Source organism: Peromyscus leucopus, unplaced genomic scaffold, assembly GCF_004664715.2.
Source record: "Peromyscus leucopus breed LL Stock unplaced genomic scaffold, UCI_PerLeu_2.1 scaffold_133, whole genome shotgun sequence".
NCBI lineage: Eukaryota > Metazoa > Chordata > Mammalia > Rodentia > Cricetidae > Peromyscus > Peromyscus leucopus.
In genome coordinates, this window is record NW_023504479.1 from 68,724 (window position 1) to 95,254 (window position 26,531).

The following is a 26,531-nucleotide window of genomic DNA, read 5'->3' on the forward strand; positions in this document are numbered from 1 at the left end:
AAGTGACTTTTTCATACCAGTCATGTGAGGCTCTTGTGAGAATGTATTTGAAAAAAACCTATCACAAACTTTTTCCTAAATAATTATAGCTAGGTATGGTGGTTCAAACCTACAATCTCAGCATTCAGAAGCTGAGGCAGGAGGATCATAGTTGGAGGCAAACTGGGGTTAAGAGTCAGATCCTGTCTCAGAATTGTTTTTAAGGATGGATTTTCTGATTAGATACAAATGTCTCAGTTTCATCAGCTACATTCAATCTGAGAAGCCCTAGTCTACAGGGCCAGTCACAGTTCTTCCACTTCCAGGGCTTTCTACGAAGCTGAAAGTGGGAATACATGATAGTGTCCCAAAAACCTGTTCTCCTGGCACCTGTTGTCAATTGTGCCATAAAAATCATTTTTCATAAATTGGCTGTTTTTTCTCTAGTTTTTAGACTTTTTAAAATTAGGGCTGTCATCAGTGTGACTGACAGCTGACTAGAGTGCAAGATAAAGCTAAATTTGCACAAAAGTAGCTAAGAAACAAAGTATATCTTAATGTTCACATTGTGTCGGCTCCGAGAAGGCTGAATCCATAGCTCAGGGTCGGGAGCTGGAGTTGGACTTCTGGAAGTCTCCCCAAGTATCCCCCCCCCCCCTCTCTTTTCTTTTCTGTTTTTTTTTGGGGGGCAGGGAATATACTGCTTGGGCCTTTGTCTCTCCCAAAATAAACTTTTATTATTATTTTTTCTTGGTTTTTCGAGACAGGGTTTCTCTGTGTAGCTTTGCGCCTTTCCTGGAACTCACTTGGCAGCCCAGACTGGCCTTGAACTCACAAAGATCTGCCTGGCTCTGCTCCTGAGTGCTGGGATTAAAGGCATGCGCCACTACTGCCTGACTACCAAAATAAACTTTTTTTTTTAGCTCTTAACAACCCAAAGAACTTAACTTTTCGCTGGCTGCTCTGTTGTACCCTATCGTTTCAGGAATTCCTTTGACCCTAAACGTGGAATGAGTGTAAGTTCTCCCCATCACTGCCTTGATGATTGGTGACATGAACCATTCTGACTTGGTTGCTTCTCCTACTTTTTAAGTTTGATAGACATATGTGTAAACTTAGGGAAGGCAAAACTGATAGGCTCTCCAAGTCGAATCCTTACACGAAAGCCACAGCCCTAAGAACTGAAATCCGTAACCTTAATTATAGGAATTAGGACTTACAGGGATTATACCCTAAATCTGCCTACATTTCTGAGGTCGCCCGCCGCCTTGCACTGTAGAGATGATGATCAGGAAAATGTTTAAATAGTTCTGATGAAAATTAGGAACCATTTAGTCCCACTCCCGCCCTGTTGGGATAGGATGGGATCTTGGAGTATTTTAGAAGTATCAAGAACGATTCTTCGAGTTAAGGCGGTCAAAAAAAAAAAAAATCCGATGGGATATTGCACAGCCTGAACCAGACAGGGGGTCCTATTCCCACTCAAGTTAAAACCTTTCCTGGATATACCTCCTTTGCCTAAGGGCCCAGGCCCTTAACTACCCTAGACCTGGGGGTGGCTTTCTGCATCCAACCTCAGACCAATAAACATTCCACCCAGGGGCATCATTTACCGGAGCAAGGGCGGGTCAGGGGCCTCATCTGTGACCTCGCGGGGTGCTCCCCGTGCTGCGCTCTTATTGGTTGGAAGTTCTCTCCCTAAAGCTAGAGCGACCTAGGCTCGCCACGCCAGCCGGACCTGACACGGATCCGCCCAGGGGGCGTGGTCCTGCGGTGGGGCGGAGCCTTGTTGTCCCTGCGGCCTATAGAGCGGGAGGGAGTCCCCGGCCGCGCCCCTCGAGGCCGGCCGCGCCAGGCCAATCCTGGGCGGCCGGCGGGCGAACGTGGGGCCTGGCGGGCCGGGCCGGGCCGCAGGGCGGGGGACAATGGGCCAGTTCCTGGTGCGTCACGAGGGAGTTCCTTAAAGGGGAAGTGAGCAGGCTCCCGGGCGGACGCGCGGGGCGGCGGTCGGCTGGGACGCGCCCGGAGCTTCAAAATAATGCCCGCGGCGGCCGCGCGACCATGCAATGGCGAGCGCTCGTCCTGGGGCTGGTGCTGCTGCGCCTCGCTCCACGCGGTGCTCTGGCTGGTCTTCGGGCTGGGCCAGCATGGGCTTCTACCAGCGCTTTCCGCTCAGCTTCGGCTTCCAGCGCTTGAGGGGCCCCGACGGCTCGGGGCCGGTGGGTCCTCCCGAAGGCCGGCCTGGCTGCATCGGCCAAGGCACGGGACGGAGGGGCGGCTCGAGACCCCGAGGGGGCCGGGCCGGGCGTGTGTGGCCCGGCGCACTGGGGCTACGCTCTGGGCGGCCGTGGCTGTGGCCCGGACGAGTACGAGCGGCGCTACAGCGGCGCCTTCCCGCCGCAACTGCGTGCCCAGATGCGCGACCTGGCGCGGGGCATGTTCGTCTTCGGCTACGACAACTACATGGCCCACGCCTTTCCGCAGGACGAGCTCAACCCCATCTACTGCGTGGCCGGGGGCCCGACCGCGGGGACCCGTGAGTAGCCTCCGGACGCCCCGCGCGCCGCCTTCCGCCCATCGGGTCCCGAGGGACACCAGGGTCTTTAGAGTCCGCCGAAGTCCAAAGTTCCCCTTCCCCTCTGCCCTGTGGACTGACATTCTTTTTGATTCTCCTGGACCCTCCAAACTTCAGGACAGCTGTCCCTGTCATTCTCTGTTACAGATGGGGAAACTGAGGGCCAGAGACCGGAAGGGACAGTCACAGTGGCAAGACACGCCGCTGCTCCAGATGGACATATTATCTAAGTGCTAGCTATAGGCTTCCTTTGGAAAACGCAGCTTTAGAACGAACCCTCTCCACTCCTGATCAGAACGCCACACCCAATCTTTAATATAAAGATTAAGGGTTCCGAGAAAGGGGCCATCCCGTGAATTGGACTCAGGGGATGGCGAGGGGTTAGCGTTTCCTCTTTCCCAGGGGCCAGCGTTTCCTCTTTCCCAGGGGCCGTTGCCTAGGCTGAGGAGAGCTAGTTGGGAGGGATGGCCGTTGCCTGGCCCAGATTTGCGATCTGGATCCTCGAAGAATGATTTCTTAGGCGCTGAACTGACTGACACTGTCATTGCTTGGTGCCATCGTAAACACTGATGGGGTGATGGTGCTGTCAGAAGGTCAGGCAGTACTCCCAGCCTACTAGCCACGTATGGGAAGGTGGCGTTCCAGGGTTACTCTAGTCAACTTCAAAGTCCAAGAGAACAGAACACCCAGCCAAGGTCCTCCTCTTGAAAGGTGTGCGCTGCCACCGACCCAGTTAGGCCGGTTGGTGACTGGTGTTTTCCTCCCTTAGATGGGAGTAGAGTTGGGTTGTTAATTGTCTTGGCACATGGGCACCCTTGGACACCTGGCGTGTGTATTTTCCTTGTCCTGGTGGGAAGCAGTGGAGGATTCTTCGGTTCTAAAAGAAAAGCTAAGGGCTGGTGAGATGGCTCAGCCAGTAAAGGCGCTTGGCACTATGCTCAGGACTTGAGTTTGATCCTCCATGACCCACATGGAGGATGGAGAAAGAGCAAGCACACTGAGGAGACTCCTCGAGTTGTCCTCTGACTCTGCACACCCTGTGACACCCATGCACACCCGCCCCCAATACATTAACAATTTTAAAGGAAAGCTAATACTCTTAGAGCGCATAAAGAGCTATATAAGTGGGTTGGTTAAGTGTAAATTTGTGTCTTAATTTGCAGGGTGATGAGCTAATAGCAAGGGAGCATCCCACACAGAGAGCACTGGGCCTTGAATAGTTCTTGGACTCATGAACTATTTGTCTTGCTTAGCCATATCAGCTTTTGTACCTATAACCCCCCCCCCCACCCCGTCTTTCCTGCTTTCTTTCAGGAGTGCAGGGAATTGAACACACGGCTCTTATACAGCTCTTTACAGCTGAGCTATATTTCAGCTCTTCTTTCTTTCTGCTTTTTTCTCTTTTCTTTGGGGGAAACTATAAAATTACTGAAGTAACACTTCCTCTTTAGATTATAGGGAGTGAATGAGTTGTCTCACTCAAAGAGACATAGAGAGAGACTCTGTATCTATGGTTATGTTTTCTTCAATTCCATCACCCTTCCCTCCCCTCCCCTTTATCGTGTGAGAACAGATTTCTTTAAATCTGGGAGGGGAAGCAGAAAAATCCCACTAGTTACTTTCAGTAGCTTGTTTCTGGCAGTCTGTGTCCATATGGCAACACATTCTATTTATTGATTTATTTTTACACAGTTGCAATTTGTATGTACCTTTTTGAATTTTTTTTTAATTTTACAAAGATAGTTTATTTGTGTACCAATAAGATTACAGTTGACAATCAGACACAAAAAAGGTTTGAAAAGCTATAGATGACGACTGTTGGTTCAACCTCCCTAGAAAATTTTATAGAACATTTCTGATACACTTCCATCTGAATCTTAAGTATGACATGTGTCCAGGTGACAGAATGATGGTTCCCTTCGTTAGCCTCATTGCTTCCTTGTCTTTCTTCTTTTTTTTTCTGGACTAGGCACTGCTGTGCTGATGACGTGGCACTTCCTCAGAAAGTGGCTCTTCCTTAATGCGCTTCTTTTTATCCTTCCTTTGTTCCTCTTTCTTTCTTCTGTCAGTCTGTCTGTCTGTCTTCTTCCATGATGAAGATGGTTCCTAGCATAACCAGAATATTACAGGAAAAGCTCTGGCTCCAGCTGTCCTGCTAAGCTAGGCTTGTCACTCATCCCAAGGTGCCAATTAAAGAGAAAACGGCTGGCACAAAGCAGAGAGAAGAGAATTGACATCCTGGGAAAAGAACAAATAAAGGGGTCCATCTGTCCCTGAGTTGGGCTTCAGGATCCTGCATGAGCCTTAGGTTCAAGTAGAGGAAGATTGGGGCAGAGGGTGCGAGATAGCTAACTAAGTAGTCCCGGTCAAGCTGTGGTTTTGGCCATTACAGTCTCAGCTCAGGTCCTGCTAGATGGGCCCGCACAGTGATAATCCATTCCGAGTTGTCTTCAGAAAATCTAGTTCTTGTAAGGTGATCTGCTTAGAGGACAGCCTCCCCATCATAGATAATTGTTCTCATCATGTGGAATCTAAGGTAAGTCCAGGTTTTAGACAATGCTTCAGTCTCACAGGAATGAGAGAGGGAGTGAAGTCACTGGATCTACACGGGCGCTCCTGGAATGATTCACAATGGCCATGGGTAGAGAAAAGCAGGATGACCCAAAGGGCAAGGAGACAGACGCAGAAGGAAGATGGAAACGGCAGGCTTTCCACCCTGTTTAGTTACTCTGTGGGCTCGAATGAGAGCTGAGCGTTTCACCAGAAGCAGCTAAGTGCCTCTTATCCCTAGGACTTGTGCACAGAAGTAGTACCATCATCGAGCAAACCGCCCAGCTCTTTTTCACTTTCTATTTTGAGTCATCTTTTTTAAGTTGAACAGGCTGGCTTTCATCTGTCCTGCAGCTCAGCAGGCCTTGAATTTGTCATCTTAATTCACACCCCCTGAGTAGCTGGAGTTACAGGCTCTGCGTTACGGCAATGCTTTTTTTTTTTGTAATGAATCATAAGCACTCTATGAAGCATTTTGGGGATGGGATGGGGACCCTTCAGCAAAGTGAGGTGATGGTGGTTGGTTGAAATTGTTGTCCAAGTGGCATCTGGGGTGCATAGCGTTTTTAGAGGCTGGGAGGTTTGTTTTGTTTGTTGTGTTTGCAGTGGCAGTTCTATATAAGTTGAAGTCGAGTCTCTGACGGTTTGACAGCATTAGTGAGGAATAGGTATGAATGGTATCATTGGGTGGCGCGCCTTTGTGTTTCTGACATGGTGAAAGACCACCGGATTGTGGCCTTGAGCAGACCCCCCTGGCAACTCCAGAAACAGGAAGCTAGTTTGGGTTTTTGTTTTGACCCACCTTCTGTAGTATACAGTTCCTCTTGTGCTCTGATATTTTTAAGAGTTTCAGGTCTGTGCTCTGTTATTCTGGTTCTGAACAAGTAGGAAGGAAGTGTTTACATTTCCAAATAAAGTATAATAAGAAGACTTAATTTTCCCCTAATACTGAGAATTGAACCCAGGGCCACACATTCCAGATAAGTGATCTGCTACTAAAAACTACATCCCTGGCCCTTTAAAAAATTAGACTTTGAGGGGCTGGAGATGTGGCCTCAGTAGTGAAAAGTGCTCGCTACTCAAACTACCTGTAACTCCTGAGCTCCAGGTGATCTTCTGGTCTCCATATGCATGTACATGCACATACACATATGAAATGCACTTTTATTTTGAGGCCTGGGGATATATTTCAATGGTAGAGCATTGCTAGCATGTCAGAGGCCCTTAAATTCAAGGTTAGTGCTGCAAAAACAAAGTAACAAAAAATTGCTTTAGGGCAGTCTACCACTGTCCTCAAACTTAGGATTCTCCTGCCTTGGCCTGGAATTATTACAAGGTGTGACCAAGAAAATACCAATGCCAGACAAAACGTTATCAATATATCAAAAAATAAATGTTCATTGCCATTATAAATTGTGAACTTGCCAATTGAATAGTCCTAAAACATCTTTCTCTCTCTCTCTTTCTCTCTCTCTCTCTCTCGTCTCTCTCTCTTCTCTCTCTCTCTCTCTCTTTCTCTCTCTCTCAGAGACAGAGTCACTCACAGGCTGGCCCTTAACTGAATAGATGGCCGCGGATGGCCTAGGCTCCTGATCAGTCTGATCCACCTTCTCCAGTGCTGTGATTACCTGGCTGTGTCATTTCTCATTAGTCCCAGCCTCCCGATGCTTATCTTGAGAGCCACAGGGCCTGTGTTATCATGAAGTAAACAAGTCTCCAACCCTAGGAAAACAGCCAGCCTCTCTCCTGCCTGCTGTTGGGTTGTGGAATCCAAGTTCAAACCTTTGAGTAAATTTAGATATTTCTGTAATCCAAAAAAGGCAACTATACATTTGGGGTTTGGGCCCATGACTATGCTTGGTTCCACCCCCTCCCCCAAACCACATTTTTAAAACAGAAGGAAAATCCCAATGAACAGATCAAATATTGGTTCCTCACCTAGTTTGTTCCTAGGCAATCTAGCTTAAGATGGCCACCTCCTGGGCCGAGAAGATGGCTCAGTGGTAAGAGTGTTTGCTGTGTGAGAATGAAGACTTGAGTCTGAGTCCCTAACAAGCCTGTAAAAAGCTGGGCGTGGTCACTCCTGTGTCTGTAACCCAACCCCATGGGGTGGAGACAAGAGGATTGCTGGGACCTGCTGACTGCCGGGTGAGCTCCAAGTTCAGCGAGAGACTCTCTCTCAAGGCAGTAAGATGGAGAGAGAACAGCAGGATACTTGAAATCCTACTCAGGGCTCTTACATGCATGGAGTGCCTGTGCCTTCAACACACACACACACACACACACACACACACACACACACACACACAGCCTCTTTCAGAATTCCTTTTTTAAAAAATCTTTCAGAGTCCGGCACAGGTCTTTCTTGAGCTATGGAAGGTGATTCTCTTTGGTTTGCTCATGGGTTTGATTCCTGTTCTTTGAGCCGCATTCAGATTTTGACTGAGAACTGAGTCCTGTCCCCTTTGCTTCTCTTGGATTACTAAGTCCTTGAGTGCTCAGGGACTGCTTGTTATGTTATCTCTCTGCCTACACAGAAGATAAGATTTGCAAACAGCTGTTGCAGGTTGAGTATGCGCAGCTCGGTTTCTTGTGTTGTTTTCCAACATGCTTCGTGATTTTTATTAGCTACGGAATTAGAGATTTTCTAGCAGAGGCTTTGGTCTTCATCTTTGTTGTCTCCCTCCCTCTCTTCCCCCTTCTCTCCTCTTCCCTTCCTCCTCCCTTGGCTTTTGTTTTTGTTTGTTTAGAGGTAGTAAGAACTTCAGAATGGCACAGTGGAATGATCGCCATGAAGGAGGTGGTGCGCACGCCTTTAATCCCAGCACTCAGGAGGCAGAGGCAGGTGGATCTCTGTAAGTTTGAGGCCAGCCTGGTCTACAGAGCAAAATCCAGGACAGGCTCCAAAGCTACACAGAGAAAGCCTGTCTGGAAAACTAAAAAAAAAAAAAAAAAAAAAGAAACGAAAAGAAAGTTCATGCACAAGTGAGGAATTAGGAGGGAGCTGAGTTGTGATTGGACCAGCTGCTTACATGGGACTACTTGTCCCTTGATTTCTGCCTTGCACTGAAAGATTGACTTTCCCTAAGAGCTACTAGGTGAGTGAGACAGGACTACAATAAGCATGTCTGAAGAGCAGAGCTGTGTTTGTTATCTGCATGATGGGCTGACAACTGGAAGCGGGAAAATGTCTTGTTGTTGGGCTAGGACCGTTTGTTTTATGGAATCTGATTTTTTCTTTATTCTCTACCCTCTTCTCCATACTTTGATAATTTATATTATTAATTGTAGCTGAAGTTATTCTGTGTCTACCCAACTCCCGCCTCCTTGCATTTCCGAAGCTGCTCACACCCAAATAAACACACACAGGCTAATATTATTTAAAACTGTTTGCCATTAGCTCAGGCTACCACTGACTAGCTCTTACACTTAAACTCAGCCCATTTTTGTTAATCTAGATGTTGCCACTCGGAGACATGATCTTGCTGTGTAAGCAAGGAACTCTCCTCCTGCCCAGTCTCTTAAGTGTTGGGATAATTTGGTAGAAAAGAATTCAAAACGTTCTGGTGAACATTCTACATCTTTAAGTGGATTTTTCTGACTAGAGTGGAACTATCACAGTTACTGCAGATACATGAAAAACATCCACTCTGGCAACAGTTACTAGTTGTTGCTCGTGTTACTGAGGATTTGTTGTTTTAGGCAGGTCTGTGCTGCCGCGAGTCAGATCCAGCATCTCAACCTGCAAGGCAAGCATTCTGCTGGTTGCTGTGCCCCCAGCTCTTAACGAGTCGAACACTAGGTCCTTTTGTGTGTGGACTAAGAGAAAAGGCACAGTAGACATGGAAAGGCAATGGGGGCAGCTAGGGAGGAGGCGCTGGCCACAGATTAGGATGCCAGGTGATACGGATTCTCCTTAACTTGTTTCAGGTGGGATGCTAAATGATATGGCAACCACTTTCTGGTGACGTGGGTGTTTGGAACTCATTCTGTTTCTGAGCAGCATAGCCCTGGAGTTAAATATTTCAACCCAGCCAAGTGTTCTTGAGGACACTTGAACGTGAGGATGTCTGTTTGACCCTCCTCCAACCTTGGCAATTCCTGTGTGCTTGGCACTGCCTTTGGAGACCTGTGTGAATCTATAGCTCTCACCCTGAGGGCACCCTTTCCATCGTGTGAGTTTCTTTAAGAGAAATCAAATAGAGGGAATAAATGCAGCTTTCCAGTGATGCTGTTGGTGGCTTTGGTTCCTAGTAACCCCTCTGGGAACCTGTCTTTTGCTGTAGATTCTTTGTCCTATGTTAAGTGCTCACACACACACACAATAGAGTCATTGGAAGATTCAGCTAAGGTCAGTTGTGGAAGCTGTTTATGCCTGCTTCTTCATGTAATTCTTATTTCACTCTGAATGAAGCCCAAAAGGCATTTTCTTTTCATTTTTCTTTATTAGGAAATTTTCTACTCGCTCTAACACACTATCCACAGATTCCCCCTCCTCCTACCCCAGCCCTCTTTCCCAAGCACCCGCGATTCCCACATCCCTCAAATCGAGGTGTCCCATGGGGAGTCAACAGAGCCAACACACTGAGCCTAGGCAGGTCTAAGCCCTTCCACTGCACCAAGGCTGTGCAAGGTGTCACACCACAGGCACCGGATCCAGAAGCCTGCCCATAGACCAGGGACAGATCCCGATCCCCCTGCCTGGGTGCCCCCAAACAGTTTGAGCCAAACAACCGTCTTCCGTATCCAGAGGAAGGCATTTTATTTTTATTTTATACTGTGTGTGTGGTGTGTGTGTGTGTGTGTGTGTGTGTGTGCGCGGCCGCGCGCGCAGGAATGCACAGGCGAAGGATAACTTGTGAGAGTTAGTGTTCTCCTTCTACCATGTGAGTCCTGGAGATGAACTCAGGTTCTGAGGATTAGCATCGAGCACCTTTTCCTACTGAGTCATCTTAGCAACCCCCATAGGGCCTTTGAGAGAGGTACAGCAGACCAAGCCATCCAGGACCGTGGGATACTGCCCTTAAAACTTCTTTCATAGGAAGAAGTGGTACAGGGAGCCTTTGGGATGATGTAAGGGCAGGTGGCATGCAGAGAAGATGAGGATGCTAGATGTGGCTGGAAATGAAAGTAGCGCTTTCTTACTTTGGTCTCTAGTAAATGAGATCTTTAAGCCGTTGTCTTATTTCTTCTTTTACTATCGGTTTCTTTTCTTTCCAGCCTCTGGAATTATTTTCTGGCTTTGTGGTAAAGGGACAAGGGAGTGAGTGGAGTCTGTGACCTGAATTTTTCTTCAGCTCTGCCAGGTCATTTTCACTGTTGTCTAGCCTTCCCGGATGTATTAGTTTTCATTGTGTGTCATAGTTTGAGCAGTGAAGAAATATCAGGTCACATGACAGGATCCCTCCTTCAGTTCCTAATGATTGTGAAATTAAGAGTTTTGAAGTCTGACAGTATTAAAGCTACTTGATGGTGATAGTGTGTCTAGAGGGTGAATGATTTGCCCATCTCTGGACATCCCCTTGAGCTTGTCTCACTACCACCTATACCCATGTCTCTGCTGTCCTAGAGACTTCCTAATCCTGTGAACACATAGATACTGCTGCTCTCGAGACACAAGGCCTGCCTGCACCCTACTGCTTACCCACAGTCCATTTCTGGATCCTGAACATTGCCAGCAGTCTTATTCCTGATGGGTGTTTAGTTTTGTGGTTTCCACCCACCCCTTCCGGGGTGTCCGTCCTCCCCCCTTCTTTCACTTTAAATGTAAAGTACCTTTGTTTAATTTTCATTCTTTCTTTTCCAGTTCAAATCTGAACATCAATGATGTCCTAGGGAATTACTCCCTGACTCTTGTTGATGCCTTGGATACACTTGCAGTAAGTACTCAGCCTTTTCTTCTTTAATTAAGATAATTAAGATAAAGTGTTTGGGGGTTTATTGTATTTTCTTCATTTCCCCAGGAATGGGAATTCTAGGAAATGCTGTACTCAGAAGGCTTTGTTGAGTGTTATTTTATTTTAATGATCTTCATGGGAAGACAAGAAAAGCATCAAGGTTAACTGAGGGGAAATATGGCTCTCCTTAAAGGGAGAGAGAAGTACATGGCTAGTTTTTTAGAGGACCTACTTTTTTCTTTGTCATCCTATCCTAACAGAGCTGGAGACTTTTGTTACTACTTAGTTACTGTAGTCTGTTAGATCACAGACTCTATTCGTTACTCAGTTACTGTAGTTGGTTAGATCATGACTGTATTGTTTACTTAGTTACTGTAGTAGTCTGTTAGATCACAGGCTGTATTGGTTACTTAGTTACTGTAGTCTGTTACGGGATGTATTGTTACTTAGTTACTGTAGTTCTGTTAGATTCACAGGTCTGTATTGGTTCCTCAGTTACTGTAGTCTGTTAGATCACAGGCTGTATTGGTTCCTCAGTTACTGTACCTGTAGGTCTGTTAGATCACAGGCTGTATTGGTTCCTCAGTTACTGTAGTCCTGTTAGATACAGGCTGTATTGGTTCCTCAGTTACTGTAGTCTGTTAGATCACAGGCTGTATTGTTTCCAGTAGTCTGTTAGATTCACAGGCTGTATTGGTTCCTCAGTTACTATAGTCTGTTAGATCACAAGGCTGTTATTGTTTCCTTCAGTTACTACAGGCTGTTTAGATCACCTGTATTAGGTTCCTCAGTTCTATGTCGTTAGATCACAGGCTGTATTGGTTCTCAGTTACTGTAGTCTGTTTAGATCACAGGCTGTATTGTTCTCAGTTACTCTGTTAGATCACAGCTGTATTGGTTCAGTTACTGTAGCACAGGCTGTATTGGTTGACTGTTATTGTAGTCTGTTAGATCAAGGGCTGTATTGGTTACTTTTCTGTTGCTGTAATAAAACACCAGGGCCAAACGCAAGGTAAGGGAAAGAGAGTTTATTTTGGCTTAATGGTTCCCACCAAGGTGGAAAGGCATGGCATGGCAACAGGGTCAGGAAGCTGGATGTTCACATTTTCATCCACTTACAGTGAGACTCCTATAGGTTCCATAAGGTCCCCAAACAGCACCACCAACTGGGGACCAAGTATTCCAGAACATGAGCCTATGGGGGATACTTCTCATTCAGACCACAGGGACCTTCTAGCCTCTATGTCTCTCTCCCAGAAAGCCGCCTATTAAGTGCCTGTCTCTGTGTCCTTTGATACATAGACCAGACTAAACTAAATTGTGAGGCAGGAAACTTGCCTATAGCCCTGAAAACTGTGAGTCAGAACCTCTGTTTGTTCTCTGGAACCAAGTGGGCTGTCTCTCCTTTTAGGATCCATCCTACCACACACACCTACCTCTCCTAATTGCTCTCTGACTTTAGCATCATGGCCGTGGCTGTGAGGCTCTCTTCCCTGAAGCGTTCGTTGTGAAGGGTAATTTTTGTGTGAGCTCCCTATTACAAATCCACCATTCTTCTTTTAGCTTATAACACTACAATACTTGAGAGTAAAAACCAGAAGATCCAGGGTCAGAAGGTACCCCCAAATGCTTCTGGCTACTGGCTTCGGAGGAGTGTCTGTGCCCAGTGCTGCTCGTGCATGAGGCCCTCTCTGTGAACACCCCTGTTATTTACTGCTTCTTGGTTTTGGCTCCTGTTCACACCAGATGTGGCTTGCCAACTTGCATACTGCTTTACCCTCTCACATCTTGGCATCCTCAGTGACCCCGGCGGGGCGGGGGGAGGGGGGGGAGCTAGAGGCCTTTCAGCATAAACAGGAGAACCCTCCTGAAGGCGATAAGCCTGACGCTGGACATGCGTCAGGCTGTGTCTGTGTGCTTCTTGGCCTAGCATCGTAGGGTCTGGTTTCCAAGGAACGTTTCCAGTGTTTTACAGTCTCCTTAGGAAAAGTAATTTTACAGACTTCCCTGTTTTCCTTGTCCAAGACAGTCTTTACTATTGGATCCTATGTCAAGTACTCTGTTTAACAATTTATCTGGCTCCTTTAAATGTTCCTAAGAAATGTTTAAAGCTGTCAGTTAGGAGTTGGAGTAGGGAAAGGTAGCTAACTTTACACCGTGATTGTCTCGTGGTTTGCTTGTACCAAAGTTGCAGGATTTGGGAAGAGCTGGAGGTATGTTCTGCATCTTCACTGTGTAGATTGCAGAAACAGGCTGGGCCCTGGTTCTAATCGGACTGCTGGGTTTCCTTCCCGGCTGTAGTTGCAGAGCACGCTCAGTCTCCCAGTACTTCCTTCTGAAGTGATTGCTGCTCCATTAAGTCAGCCACCATCACATGTCAGAATGTGCCCAGACAAGTAAGAGCAGTGTAATTAGTGCTAATGCTCAAAGCTACTGACTCAGCCTCTCTCCACACCCACCCCCCACCCCCACCCCCACCCCGTTGTGGAAGAGGGTTAGGAGATGTGTGTACAGCTTAAGAAAGCACACTCTCTCAGTCCTCCGTACTCTGTCCTCCACACTTGACAATAAGTAGTATATAGTAGGACTGCAGATGGTTGTTTAAGTAAACGTTTACTAATCCAATTTTGTCCAACATGTATTCTAACAGTATGCCCCTTAACATAGTATTGTTCTCAAGGTGGAGAAATTCTGATTATTGGAGATCCACTCACACAATAGCATTTTATTTATTTAATTTTTAAAAATTTTATGTTGAGGTTTAAAAATTATTTAATTAAAAATATTTAGTGTGTGTGTGTGTGTGTTGTGTGTGTGTGTGTGTGTGTGTGTCCCGCACATGTCACTGCATGTGGGTGGAGGTCATAGGACAACTTGCAGGAGTCTGTTCTCTCCTATTATTTGGGTTCTGGGGATTAAACTCAAGTGGTCAAACTTTTTTTTTTTTTTTTTTTTTTTTGGTTTTTCGAGACAGGGTTTCTCTGTGTAGCTTTGCGCCTTTCCTGGAGCTCACTTGGTAGCCCAGGCTGGCTCGAACTCACAGAGATCCGCCTGGCTCTGCTCCCGAGTGCTGGGATTAAAGGCGTGCGCCACCAACGCCCAGCGTGGTCAAACTTTGTAGCAAGTATTCTTATATACTAAGCTACCTTAGTGGCCCTATTTATTTGAGACCCTGTCTCAAAAATAAGGTATAGGCTGGCCTTAATCTTGCAGCGATCTTCTTGCCTCAGCAAATGATGTGATTACAGGCATGTATGTGTGTATGTGTGTATGTATTTATGTATGTATTTATTTGGTGGACTTGGAGATTGACCCCAGGACTTTGCACACGTGAGGTGAGTGCTCTTCCACTGAGCTACATCCCTCATCATTTGTTTTGTTTTGGTCGTTAAGTCAGAGACTCCAACTGGTGACCTTCATGCCTCAGTCTGCAGAGTGCTGGAACTATAGGTGCGAGCTGCATATCAGTGTTTTCAAGATTCTGCAAAGCCCTTCCTCTGTCCAGTCAGCCTTTCTCAGGCCGGGGTGAATTGTACCCTGGTTACTTTGTACTCACTGGCTGTCTAATGTGACAACTTACAGGGTGTAACTGCCTGGGTTTCATCCCCTTCCCCAGCTTGATCTGAGATCCTATCAACCTTGCAGCTGCACTAGGTACTGTTCTTGGTGAACATCTGTGAGGAAACAGACCCATTTCTGTGGTTTTTCATTGCAGAATATCTGGTCTTGAATGGGTTAGTGTGTTGGCTCATTTCTCAGGTATTCTTAAGTTTGTGGCTTTTGTTTTGTTAGCATTTTCAGCAGATGTTTGCAGATACGCTGCAGGAACCCACGGGAAAACAGTCCCCTGACCATTGCGTACAACCTGAGCAAGATTGCATGTTCCTTTAAAAAGGAAGAACTGTAAACAGAAAGCCTGTTTCTGCTCTGTACCCAAGCAAACAATATGACTTGAGAAACACATGGCAGCCCGGTACAGTGAGAAATAAGGCACACCCCAGAGAGCGAGTGTCTGAAGAGTCATTTGTTCTTGATTTATTTATTTACCAAGTTATTGGTGTATGTGTTTGTGTCCTTATGAAAAATGGTTATAAAAATTTGGGTGAAATCAAATCATTTCCATGTAGGTTAACCTACATCATTTTATGACAGTTTTGCCCTTTTTGAAGGAAATAGCATGCTATGGCATTGTGTCTATGTACCTCACATAGGAACCTTAATTGTTAAATTGGACAGAGCTAATAATTTGTATGTTGTGTTTTTTACTTTTTAAGCATTTATTTATTTTTTCTGTACGAGTGTGTACATGTTTGTGTGTGAGGGCAAGCATGTGCTACCACGTTTGTGTGGAAGTCAAAGGACAAACTGTGCCTGGCTTTTTACAGGGGTTCAGGCGATCTGAACTCAGGCCATCAATCAGGCTTGCATGGCAAGTGCCTTGACCACTGAACCATTTTCCAAGACTCCAGTTTGTCTTAAATGTTACTTGTTTCATGCTATGTTTTAGTATTAGTTCTCAAAAATCTTCCACATCTGGATGGCAAGCAAGGTCAACTAGTTTTCCAGATGTCTTGGGTTTATTTGAGAAAGAGATAGAATCATATTTTTGTTACTTAATTTTCTGACTTATTTTCTCCCGCTCCACAACTTTTTAGAAACTGTTCTGCCTTGCAAGTAAAAGTCAGCTCAGAGCTTGCGGGAGAAGGGAGTGGAAAGATGAGGCGACAGCGATTCTGGGAGTGTTCATTCACACAGTTGTGCCACTTGGAGATGGGATCCTTCAGTGAGTGGTAGGAGGCAGGCTCGCCGTTTGTCCTGGAGTGTGATGTGAGCAGTGACTGCCTTCTACGTTTTGAGTGTTTTTTTCTTCACTGGGACAGAGCTACAGGCAGTGCAGACTCACAGATCACCGCTAGACTGTCACTTCAGGCTGCTGTAACAGTTTGTGTTCCTCTGTTTAAAGATAATGGAAATTCAACACGAGTTCCAGAAAGCAGTCAAGTTAGTGATCAACACTGTTTCGTTTGACAAGGATTCCACCGTCCAAGTCTTTGAAGCTACGATAAGGTAAAGTGGCATATGAAATGAACTGAAGGCTGCTTTTGTGGGGGGTGGGGTAAGGGACTTAATTACCCTGAGGGTTTTCAGCCCGAGTCCATATGAACAGTATGGACTCCGTGTGTATTATTCATGTTCGTTTTAGTTTAGTATTTATGAAAACTTGTACTTTCGATGCTTGAACATCGTCACTTTTTGGACTGCACAGAAACACATGTTTTAGTGAGTATGGAAGAGAGATGTCCTTCAAATGCAATTTTAGTGATTCACTCATATCTTTTCTTGTTTCCTTGTTCACTGCTTTAGGAATACTCTTCATGTTTTAAATGGAGTTTTGCATCTCTCCGCCCACAAAAAAAACCACTGCTTGCTCTTTTGATGTCTTTCTTCTTATGGTTCTCACTTATCACCACTCTTTGCTAAGGAATGGTGGAATCATGGCCTATACCAGTTTTGTGCCTGGATTTCTTAGTGTGAAATGTTGGCTCTTTTCCTGTTTAAATATTTTGAAAAATGTATTGCTATACAACAGTCCAGCTCTAAATCTGAACCTTGAAATTGAAGTTATGAAATTGTTTATTCTAAAACAAGAAAAAAATAAATGACTTGTTTGAAAAATGTTGCAGTCCTTTTTAGATAGTTGAGATGGGACATTTATGTATCTCCAAGGACATAAGTCTAAGAGGGTAGCCTTCGATTTTTTCAGTATCTCTCATTTTATCATTTCCTTTGTCTACTAGGCACTGGACAATTCATCAATACCAGGCAGTCAGATCTGTAGAAGTTACCTAGCTCTGCTGAATCTTATTCTATTCTCATATGGCTAATGTTTCTTTACCAAGTGAGATGAATCAATAGGAATTTACTGATGCTAATAAGAAATATGTCCTTTGAGAATAACCAGTGGGTGCTTTCCTGGTTAGCATAGTTCCTTTTCTTGATGTCCTAAGATTAAGATGACCAAATTCGTTAATGCTTTAGGTGGCATCTTCGTTGTCCTCGAATGGATAATTCCCTATCTTCCTGTTTAGCAATGCAGTGAACTGAGAATCAGTCACTTAGTGCCAGAGGGGACTGTCAGAAGCTACTGAATCAGGTTCTTCTCCAGGCAGCTTGGAGCCTGAGAAGAAATAAAAGACATCTTTTGTCTTTGTAAATTGGATTCTGTGCACTTGTAGCAATGTGTTTTTATTATTATTTTTTTTCTTCTGTGTCAGGGTTCTGGGAAGCCTCCTTTCTGCTCACAGAATAATAACTGACTCCAGACAGCCCTTTGGTGACATGACAATTGAGGATTAATGATAATGAATTGTTGTACATGGCCCATGACCTGGCCGTGCGGCTCTGCCGGCTTTTGAAAACACCAAGACAGGGATCCCCTATCCTCGGGTAAGTGAGTGCTTTGTTCCATTGTTTTGCTGTTTTTGAGAAGTAATCTTGTGCCATGTACCTCCAGCTGGCCTTGAACTTGTGATTTTCTTGCATCAACTTTCCAGACGTTAGCATTGCAGGTGTGAGTTACCATACCTGGCTGGTTTGTTCCTTTGTGTTCACTCTTCACAATTTTCCTGAATTAAAACTTATAAAATGGATGAGGCCTGGCTATAAGAAGAGAGTGATGTCCTTAGAGAGGATTTGGTCCTAAACATAATGTCAGTTTTTAAAACTTTTCAGCTTTTACTGAGTACTTTCTGTGTTCTAGACATACAGTAATATAGCAGTTAGCCTTTCAAGGTGAAGAACTGTGTTCACTGTGCATGTGTGGTTTGCATTTTCTATTACTAGCTAGTGTGGAGAATGCTTCTTCATTTCTGACTTGGATATGTTTCCCAAAGATCCTTACATGTGTGCGGGAGCTCCATGAATATTCATTTGAATACTTTACATGCCTGCAAGTGAAGCCTGCAGGACCAGACAATTAGATGCTGATTTAGATACAAGATCTGAGTGAGATTGTGTATTTGGCATCTGACTTAGCAAGCCAAATAACTCTTCTGGGAATTGTGTCAGCATTTGCAGTAATCGTGAGAAATGCCAGACCACAGAAACTCCATGATGAAATTGGCTGTCATACTGTGGCTGAACCTCTGCCTCTCTCCCAGTCTGCCAGTTGTTTGTGTTTGCTGAGCAGGAGTGAGTCTTTAGAAACTAGCCTAGAATCCATTACAGCTTGTATTTGTCTCTAACCCTGTATTAGTTACTTTTCTGTTGCTGTGATGAAATACCAAAACCAAAAGTAATTTAACAGAAGAATTTGTTTAGCTTATGATTCTAAAGGGAGAGTCTAAAATGTTAGGGAAGCAGGAAGCCGACTGATCACCTTTCACAGAGGAAGCAGAGAAAGTGAACAGGAAGTAGGATGAGGCTATAAACCCTCAAAGCCCCCCCCCCCATATACTTCCTCTAGCAAGGCATAAAGGTTCTTAAAATTCCATAGCCTCAGCAAACAGCCCCACTGCCTGGGCACCCAGTGTCAGACACATGAGCCTATGCGGGACACCACACACCCAGAGCCTGATGCTTCTATAGTCTGCAAGGATGCTTGGCAGAAAGAGATGGTTTAATGAATAATGATGAGACTCGATGTTCTTAGTGTTTGCTCTTGTCTCTCATCTTGTGTATAACGTGGACAACTGGTGAGCCGAGTCGCAGTGAGTGTGGTTCGTTAGCTGAGTGTTATATCTATGATGTGACTTTTCAGCACTGTGGTTTCTTAAGTTTTGCTACAATTTTTTTTTTTTTTTTTTTTTTTTTTGGAAGTGAGATCTTGCTATGAGCTGGCGCTGGCCTTGAACTTGCTCTGTAGCCAGGCTGGCCTCCAACTTATAACCCTTCTGCTTGGCCTCCTGAGTGCTGGGGTGCAATTGCTCAACATCATGTGGCCTTCCATACAACTGAGTCTTCCCATCGCAGGTGAATCTGAAGACGGGTGTTCCTCCTGACAGCAATAATGAGACCTGCACAGCGGGCGCCGGTTCTCTCCTGGTGGAATTTGGTATTCTGAGCCGGCTGCTGGGGGATTCCACTTTTGAGTGGGTGGCCAGACGAGCTGTGAAAGCCCTCTGGAACCTTCGGAGCAACAATACAGGATTGCTAGGTGAGGCTCACCTTGTACCATCAGTGGGTCTGTGTAGCCTTTGGTCCCCTTTCCTTCTTGCTCTGGACTCCGCACTTTACGGCAGCAGCCATTGGCGCTTTGTGGGTCCAGTTTCTTCCCATGACCTTTTGCTTGGTGTGAAGTTTTAGGGTCCGATGGAAGATAATGTTCAGCTGTTTACAGCCCCCTCGGTTTGGATCCCTTGGTATATTTTATTTCATCAGAAACTATGGCTAATAGAAATGCCATCAAAAGAACTGTCTCAGAGGCAAACTTATTGCTTCAATATAAGGTTCTAAAAATACAGGAATTTGGCATTTCCAAGTAGAGAGGCTTTTCTTCTTTAAAAAAAGGGAAAAGAAATCTAGGTGAAAGCCTAGTTGAAACATATATTAGATTTTCCCACCCTTGAGAGTATTTAGTCAAAATATTTAAGAATTATTATGGAAAGGTTTAAGCTTAGGTAGTAGACATAATAACGAATAATATCCTTTATGTATTCATCATGACATTTGTCTTTAGTAACTACCCATATTTGCTAACTCACAATGTGTTTTTATTTTTTTTTTTTTTTTTTTTTTTTTTTTTTTGGTTTTTCGAGACAGGGTTTCTCTGTTTAGCTTGCGCCTTTCCTGGAGCTCACTTGGTAGCCCAGGCTGGCCTCGAACTCACAAAGATCCGCCTGCCTCTGCCTCCCGAGTGCTGGGATTAAAGGCGTGCGCCACCACCGCCCGGCTCACAATGTTTGTTTTAAAATGGGTTTTTTTAACATCATTAAAATTGTCTTATGGGAACTTATTTTTCTTTTTGAACATCTGGAAATCACTTGGTTGTTTTGGAACCATATTGGATAATTTATAAAAAAAAAAAAAATTAAGTAAATTTTGCCTCCTGAGGTTTATGTACAAACTTTATACATTGAATAGCAACAGTAGAAATAAAGTCACTCAGGCTGACTGTGGTGACACACACCTGTAAATATAACACTCTGGAGGCTGAAGCAGGAGTTAAGGTGAGTTTGAGGCCAGCCTGGGCTGCACAGTGAGACCTTGTCTCAACATGATTGGCCACTTAACTTTCTGTAGGCCCTGTTAGTCTTCATGTGTAACTTTTGGGACTCCAGTTATAGCACAGTACTAAGAGAAACGAAGTTTTCATGCTGTATGCATTTGGCAGATCATTCTGATGTTTCCAAATTCTTGCCTTACTTTCATAGTTACCAGTTTTAAAAGCTATTCATTGTTTTTCCCTTTTTAATAAAATTTTTGCTGTGTAGCATCTGCTGGCTTCACTTCTGTGCAGCCCATGATGACGTCAAACTCCTCATCCTTTACACCTGTGCACTACCATACCTGGCTAGTTTTTGTGGTGTTAGAACTCAGGTCCTTATATGTATTAGGCAGATACTCCACCACTGATCTATATCCCAGCTCTCTTTTATATATAAAACAAGGAATGAGAATATGGGGTAAAAGGCTGTGAGACTGTGAATACTCCTTTGGTATTGAAATGCATTACCATTCTGCAGAAAGCAAAATATCAAGCCTATTTTTTTTTCCATTAAATGTTTATCCCCATTTTTCATATGTGATTGACTATTACATGCATGCACATATGCACACACACCTGAGTGCTATAGAATGATCTCTCTGTTTCCCAAGTTACTGATAGGACTAATCAAAAAATGGAAACTCACCTGTCCATTCCTCATACCTGCCAGGGAGAAGGATGCTGAGAAGCAGTGGGAAGTAGGAAGTAGGAAGTAGGAAGACCTTACCCCCCACCCTCACCCACCATGGTTGAGACCTGAAGTACCTTGTTTGTTTCCACAGGCAATGTTGTGAACATCCAGACAGGCCACTGGGTTGGAAAGCAGAGTGCTGGGTGCTGGCTGGATTCCTTCTATGAATACCTCTTGAAATTCTTACATTCTTTTGGAGAAAAAGAAGACCTAGAGATGTTTAATGCCGCTATCAGAGTATCCAGAGCTACCTGCGGAGAGGGTGTGTGTCTCTGATGTCATTTCTACTGCCATAGCAGTGTGTTCAGTTCCTGCCCAGCTCTGCTTTCATTTTATTTATTTTATTATTACTGTGTATTTATTGTTTTTGGAGAGCAGTGTGTGTGCCATGGCACACATGTGGAGGTCAGAGGGACAATTTACAGGAATTGGTTCTTTACCATGTCAGCCCAGGGATGGAATCAGGGTTTTCAGGCTTGATGGCAAAACATCTTCATCCTCAAACCTTCTTACTGTCTTCTTTCTTTCAACTTAAAGACTTTGGGGGTGGAGTGTCTCTGGATAGCCCTGTCTGGCCTGGTACTCATGTGGACTTGAATTTACAGCACTCCTCTGCTTCTGCTTCCAAGTGTGGGATCACAGCTGTGTTCCACACACGGCAAGGGTCCTATTCTTACTCTTTAACTGCCATGGCCTGCAGGTGATTCACATCACTTCTTGCAATAGCCTCTTGTGTGCTGGGATTACAGTTGTGAGCTATCCTGCCGGCTCCATTTTTCTTAATATAAACTTCCAGGGTCTGTGTTTTTATCTACCATCTCTCTTAATTGATTGTTAGTCATTTGGGAATTGGTCCTTGTGTAGCATAGTAATCTCCAAACCTGGTAGCTTAAAATATCTCACAGTTCCTAAGGCCAGAGATCTGGAACTGGTGAGTCACTGATTTTGGTCCAGGATCTCATATGAAGTACTCTTAACCCCTGAACCATTTCTCCAGCCCCAGAATTATCCTAAGTATGAAATAATGGATAGTTTACCCTGACCCCTACCCCTGCTCAAAGTCTGTTTAGAAAATACTGTTTGCTATTTTTTCAGTACATTCCGAATGTCCATAGAGACTGTGGCTTATGGACAAGCTGTGCAAAGCTGCAGTCTTCTGCCTCAGCCCCCAGCTCCCCTTCCCTGGCGTTTTCTCTGTACACGTGTGTACTAAACGACTAATGCAAGTAATAGCTACTGAGCTTCTGGTTTCACGAGCTTTTGACTTTATTTCTGTAACAGCTGTTGTAGGGACATTGTTGTGAGAGCTTTGGGGGCTGGAGAGATGGCTCAGAGACTAAGAAAACTCTCGCTTTCACAGAGGACCTAAGTTTGGTTCCCAAAGCCATATGTGGTGGCTCACAGCCCCTAACTCCAGCTCCAGGGTATTTGATACCTTTTTCTGAGCTCTTTGGGCACCCACACGCATAGGATTGAACATACATGCAGACACTCACAAATGCACAAAAAAAAATTTAAAGTCTTGCAATAATAATAATAATAATAATAATAATAATAATAATAATAATAATAACACTTCTGCAGCTGTCATTTTTGCTTTTCTTTGTTTTCTTTTCCTGGGTGTGGGTGCTCAGTGTAGCTGTTGCTACAGCTCTTTTGGTTGTTTTGCCAGACAACCCTTATAAACCGCAAATGTGGATTGCTGCATGATTTGAATGCCATTGTTCTGGAGAGATTATGCTAATTTTCTTTGTATTGCAGTTTTACTATTTTTTGCTGAAGTATGTTCTTCTTTGCTTTTCAAGACTTGCTATCCTCCTGCCTCAGCTTCTGTGTGTAATTATAGTCATTCACTACTATGCTTGGTTCATTTTAGCTTTACAAAATACTGAACTAAATTGAGGAGAAAGCTCTCAGGGTCCTGCCTTGATGCATCCTCTCAGGCCTTTTTTTTTTTATAGGACCGTGTTCTTTCTGTACCAGAGAAGAGACTCCAAAGAGAATAAAGTATGCTTCCCCGCTTGGGTCAAGGCCAACACAGACCAATTCTGTTACATGTCAGTGTTCTCAAACTCGAATGTCAAAGTGCTTTCAATTTTGTTTTTTGTCTTTTTTTTTTTTTTTTTTTCCAGAGCTGAGGACTGAACCTAGGGCCTTGCGCTTGCTAGGCAAGCGCTCTACCACTGAGCTAAATCCCCAACCCCAAAGGCTTGATATTTAGAACTACGTTTAGAACTAGGTTTGTGTGTAGGCACGTACAGGCAGTCTTACTGCCAAAGGTTTAAGGAAGGAGTTAAGAAAAAGTGAACATTGATTTTGCGTTAATGAAACACCGGGAAGTAAACTGCCAGAGGAATAGAGCTGGAGCTCTGTCTGCAAGCTTCCTTTTCACCTTGGCTTGTGCTCTTTGGATCCACAGCCGGGAAGCCTGCAATGAAGGAGAGGGTGACCCCACTCTATGTCAATGTGAACATGTTCAGTGGGCAGCTCATGAACACCTGGATTGACTCTCTGCAGGCTTTCTTCCCTGGACTGCAGGTATGGTGCACTCACTTGTTGAGGAGGCCTGGGAAGGGGGCTCAGTGGGTAAGAGCGCTTGCTGGATGAACCTGCAGACCTGAGTTTGAATCTTCAGCACTCACCTAAAAAGTGGTACAGCATGCACCTAATAATCCCAGTGCTGGGGGTGGGGGTGGGCAGCACACAGAGATGGGAGGTTCACTGCAGGGGCTTGCTGCTTGCTAGCCTAGCTCCAGGGAATAAGGTCAAGAGTGACAAAGCAGATGTTCTACTTTGGCCTCTAAGTGTATAACATGAGCAAATACATGTGTACATACACTATAGTGTGCGCGCGCACACACACACACACACACACACACACATTTATTAAGAATAAGCCTTTATTGGGAAATCCCCCTCTCCCTTTTTATCCTGAGCGTTCTCTGATTCCTTTGGATTTGGAGGGTTAATAGCGTATCTTGATGCCCCTGTGAATCAGTCCCTAGACTTGCAGATCTGCCTGTGGTTTAGAGAATTTGTCTGGGCTGTCTCCGTAGGTTCTGATAGGGGATGTGGAAGACGCCATCTGCCTCCACGCCTTCTACTATGCCATATGGAAGCGGTACGGGGCCCTCCCTGAGCGCTATAACTGGCAGCTCCAGGCCCCTGACGTTCTCTTCTACCCGCTGAGACCAGAGCTGGTGGAGTCCACGTATCTCCTCTACCAGGTGATGGGCTTACTGAGCGGTGACGTGATAGACCTGCTGCCTCTTTCTGTCCTGCTAGAGGTCACTTCTCTTGAGTCTGTAGGGTGGAGAAAGTGTCTGCAGCCAAATATGCTTTTAACCTCACGTTTTATAAAGATTCCTGGCTTTACTGTGGTCTTATTTTTCTTTTAATATTCAAGGAAAGATTTTATCTTTCAGTTTTCCAGATTTGTTTGGCCAAAGAACTCTTGGGGCGGGGGAATCTAATATATTTTTTTTCCCAGTTCTCTGGTTTATATAAAAGTATTGACACAAAAGATTTTTTGTGTATGTGTATATATGTTTTAAAAGGAGGATTCCTTTTTGTCCAATTACTGTAATAACAGAGGAAATGTTACTATCAAATGTCTCCTTGACACCTGAAGCCTGGTACACAAACTTTTTCACATGCTCTGTGTACATACACTTCCCAGGAAGCTGGCTCTGCTGAGCTTAGTAGGTATGAGACAGGAAACTGCAGTGTGCAAGGACCCTATTCTTAGAGATTCTGATGGTAGGATTCATTCTGTGCTTCAGAGTTATTTAAAGAAATTTATACTGAACTAGAAGTCACTGCTTCTAGTTTGAAAAAATAGTATGGGGGGGGGGGGCTCAGTGAAACTGGTGTTAGCCCTCGTATCTCAAGAGACCTCACAAGGTTTCGAGACTGTCTTGATCTCAGACGTGATTTCTCTGAGCTTCGAGTAAAGTGAAGCCCCACATGCTCTGAGGACATAGCTCTCCCTCCTCCGCCGCTGAAGGGCTCATCGGCAGCTTAGTCTATTGCCGGTAGCTTTAACGCCTCTGTCTTATTGTCAACTCATCTTGTCCACCATGGACATAGAATCCAGAGGAATCTTCCACTTACAGGTTTCTCCTCTAAGGCTATCCCAGGCTCTTAACCTAGAGGCAGCCAACACGCTGCTCTTTCCTCTTGTTGCTGTAGGTTGGCAGTAGGCATGAATTAGAAGTTCTGGGGTAAAAGTCTCATCTTCCCAGAGAATCTTCTCCATAATCAGAGAGCATGTGATGAAGGAGTAAGGACCTGAACTCTGATTTCCTGGATGATTGCAGGAAAGCTGAAAGAGAAATTCAGGTCTCGTTAGAGCCTATAGGACTGCATCCCCTTGACTGGCCTCACGGAGCAGTAATTGGAATGACACAAAGTCCTCTTACCTTGTCTTTGCATCTTAAGTTTCTAGGGAGTTCTGAGGCAAGATGGAAGGATTTGTTCTCTGATAAGTACCTGGAGGGTAGTGGGCATTATTTCTTTTCTGACCATGGTAGGTATCAATAGAGCCCATGTAGTGCTCTGCCTGTGCGCAGATTTTCTGACCCTGAGTCCAGTTAAACCCATCACAGGTATTTGCAGACCGAATGCCTTAGTCAGATGAGGTGAGTCTGGCCCGTGTTCCTCCTTTACCTGGGGACCTGACTCCTCAGGGAACCCCTGTAGTCATTATGATGTGTGCTGATGGAGTATCTTCCAAGCCCTTCCTGTATCACATTCTCATGTCTTCTGTCTAGGCAACCAAAGAATCCCTTCTACCTCCATGTAGGAATGGACATTCTGCAGAGTCTGGAAAAATACACAAAAGTCAAGTCAGTTTTCTAAACTCCTTTTTATTGTTTGAATGCTTATGATTGACTGAGAGTTGTTCTGGAGAAATGCTATTTAAAAAAAATTAAATTTAGTTATGTATATTATATTTAAATTTTTTATTTATATATTTTATGTGTATGAATGTTTTATCTGCTTATATGTCTGTACCATGTGTGTCTTGGTGTCCTTGGAGGCCAGAGAGGGCATCGGATCCCCTGTGACTGGGTTACCGGTGCTTGTGGGTTTCCATGTGAGTGCTGGGAATTAAACGTGGGCCCTCCGGAAGAGCAGCTAGTACTCTTAACCCCTAAGGCATTTCTTTACCCCCTCCCAAGTTTTTTATTTTTTGTTTGTTTGTTTTTTAATATTTTAATTATGTCTGTGAGTGTGTGTCTATGTAAGAGAGTTGAAGTTGGTTGTGAGCTGTCCATTGTGGCCACTGGGAACCAAACTGAGGTCCTCAGCAAGGGTACGGCATGCTCTTAAACTGTTGAGCCGTCTCTAGTCCTTCATTATTTTTTTTAAATTATGTTTATTTAGTGCGATCGTGCGTGCGTGCGTGTGTGTTTGTGTGTAGGGTTGCCACATGCATGCCCCAGTGCAGGAGTGGAGGTCAGAGGATAACCTGCAGGACTCTTTCCTCTCTTTACACTGGGTGGGTCCTGGGAACTGAATTCAGGGTATCAGGTTTGATGGCCAGGGAGTCTTCTCTCCAGCCAGGAAATGTTACTTGCATTTTAAATGTGTAGTACAGATTATTAATGTTAGTTAGAGAAATGGTTTACC

At 44.8% G+C, this 26,531-nt stretch overlaps 1 protein-coding gene across 1 annotated transcript in view; it reads left to right on the forward strand.

Annotated features, from left to right (window-relative positions):
• The first annotated feature begins 2,040 nt into the window (after positions 1 to 2,040).
• The window catches only part of LOC114689580 (ER degradation-enhancing alpha-mannosidase-like protein 1), a 28,885-nt gene continuing 4,394 nt past the window's right edge, over positions 2,041 to 26,531 (forward strand). The window contains 18 exon segments of the mRNA XM_028863867.2: positions 2,041 to 2,084; positions 2,086 to 2,121; positions 2,123 to 2,208; positions 2,211 to 2,267; positions 2,270 to 2,485; positions 2,488 to 2,515; positions 10,911 to 10,983; positions 15,965 to 16,068; positions 17,277 to 17,355; positions 17,357 to 17,399; positions 17,402 to 17,448; positions 18,973 to 19,156; positions 20,989 to 21,123; positions 21,126 to 21,159; positions 23,317 to 23,346; positions 23,348 to 23,435; positions 23,954 to 24,128; positions 25,675 to 25,744. Coding sequence (XP_028719700.1) covers positions 2,041 to 2,084; positions 2,086 to 2,121; positions 2,123 to 2,208; positions 2,211 to 2,267; positions 2,270 to 2,485; positions 2,488 to 2,515; positions 10,911 to 10,983; positions 15,965 to 16,068; positions 17,277 to 17,355; positions 17,357 to 17,399; positions 17,402 to 17,448; positions 18,973 to 19,156; positions 20,989 to 21,123; positions 21,126 to 21,159; positions 23,317 to 23,346; positions 23,348 to 23,435; positions 23,954 to 24,128; positions 25,675 to 25,744 — 1,529 coding nt within the window.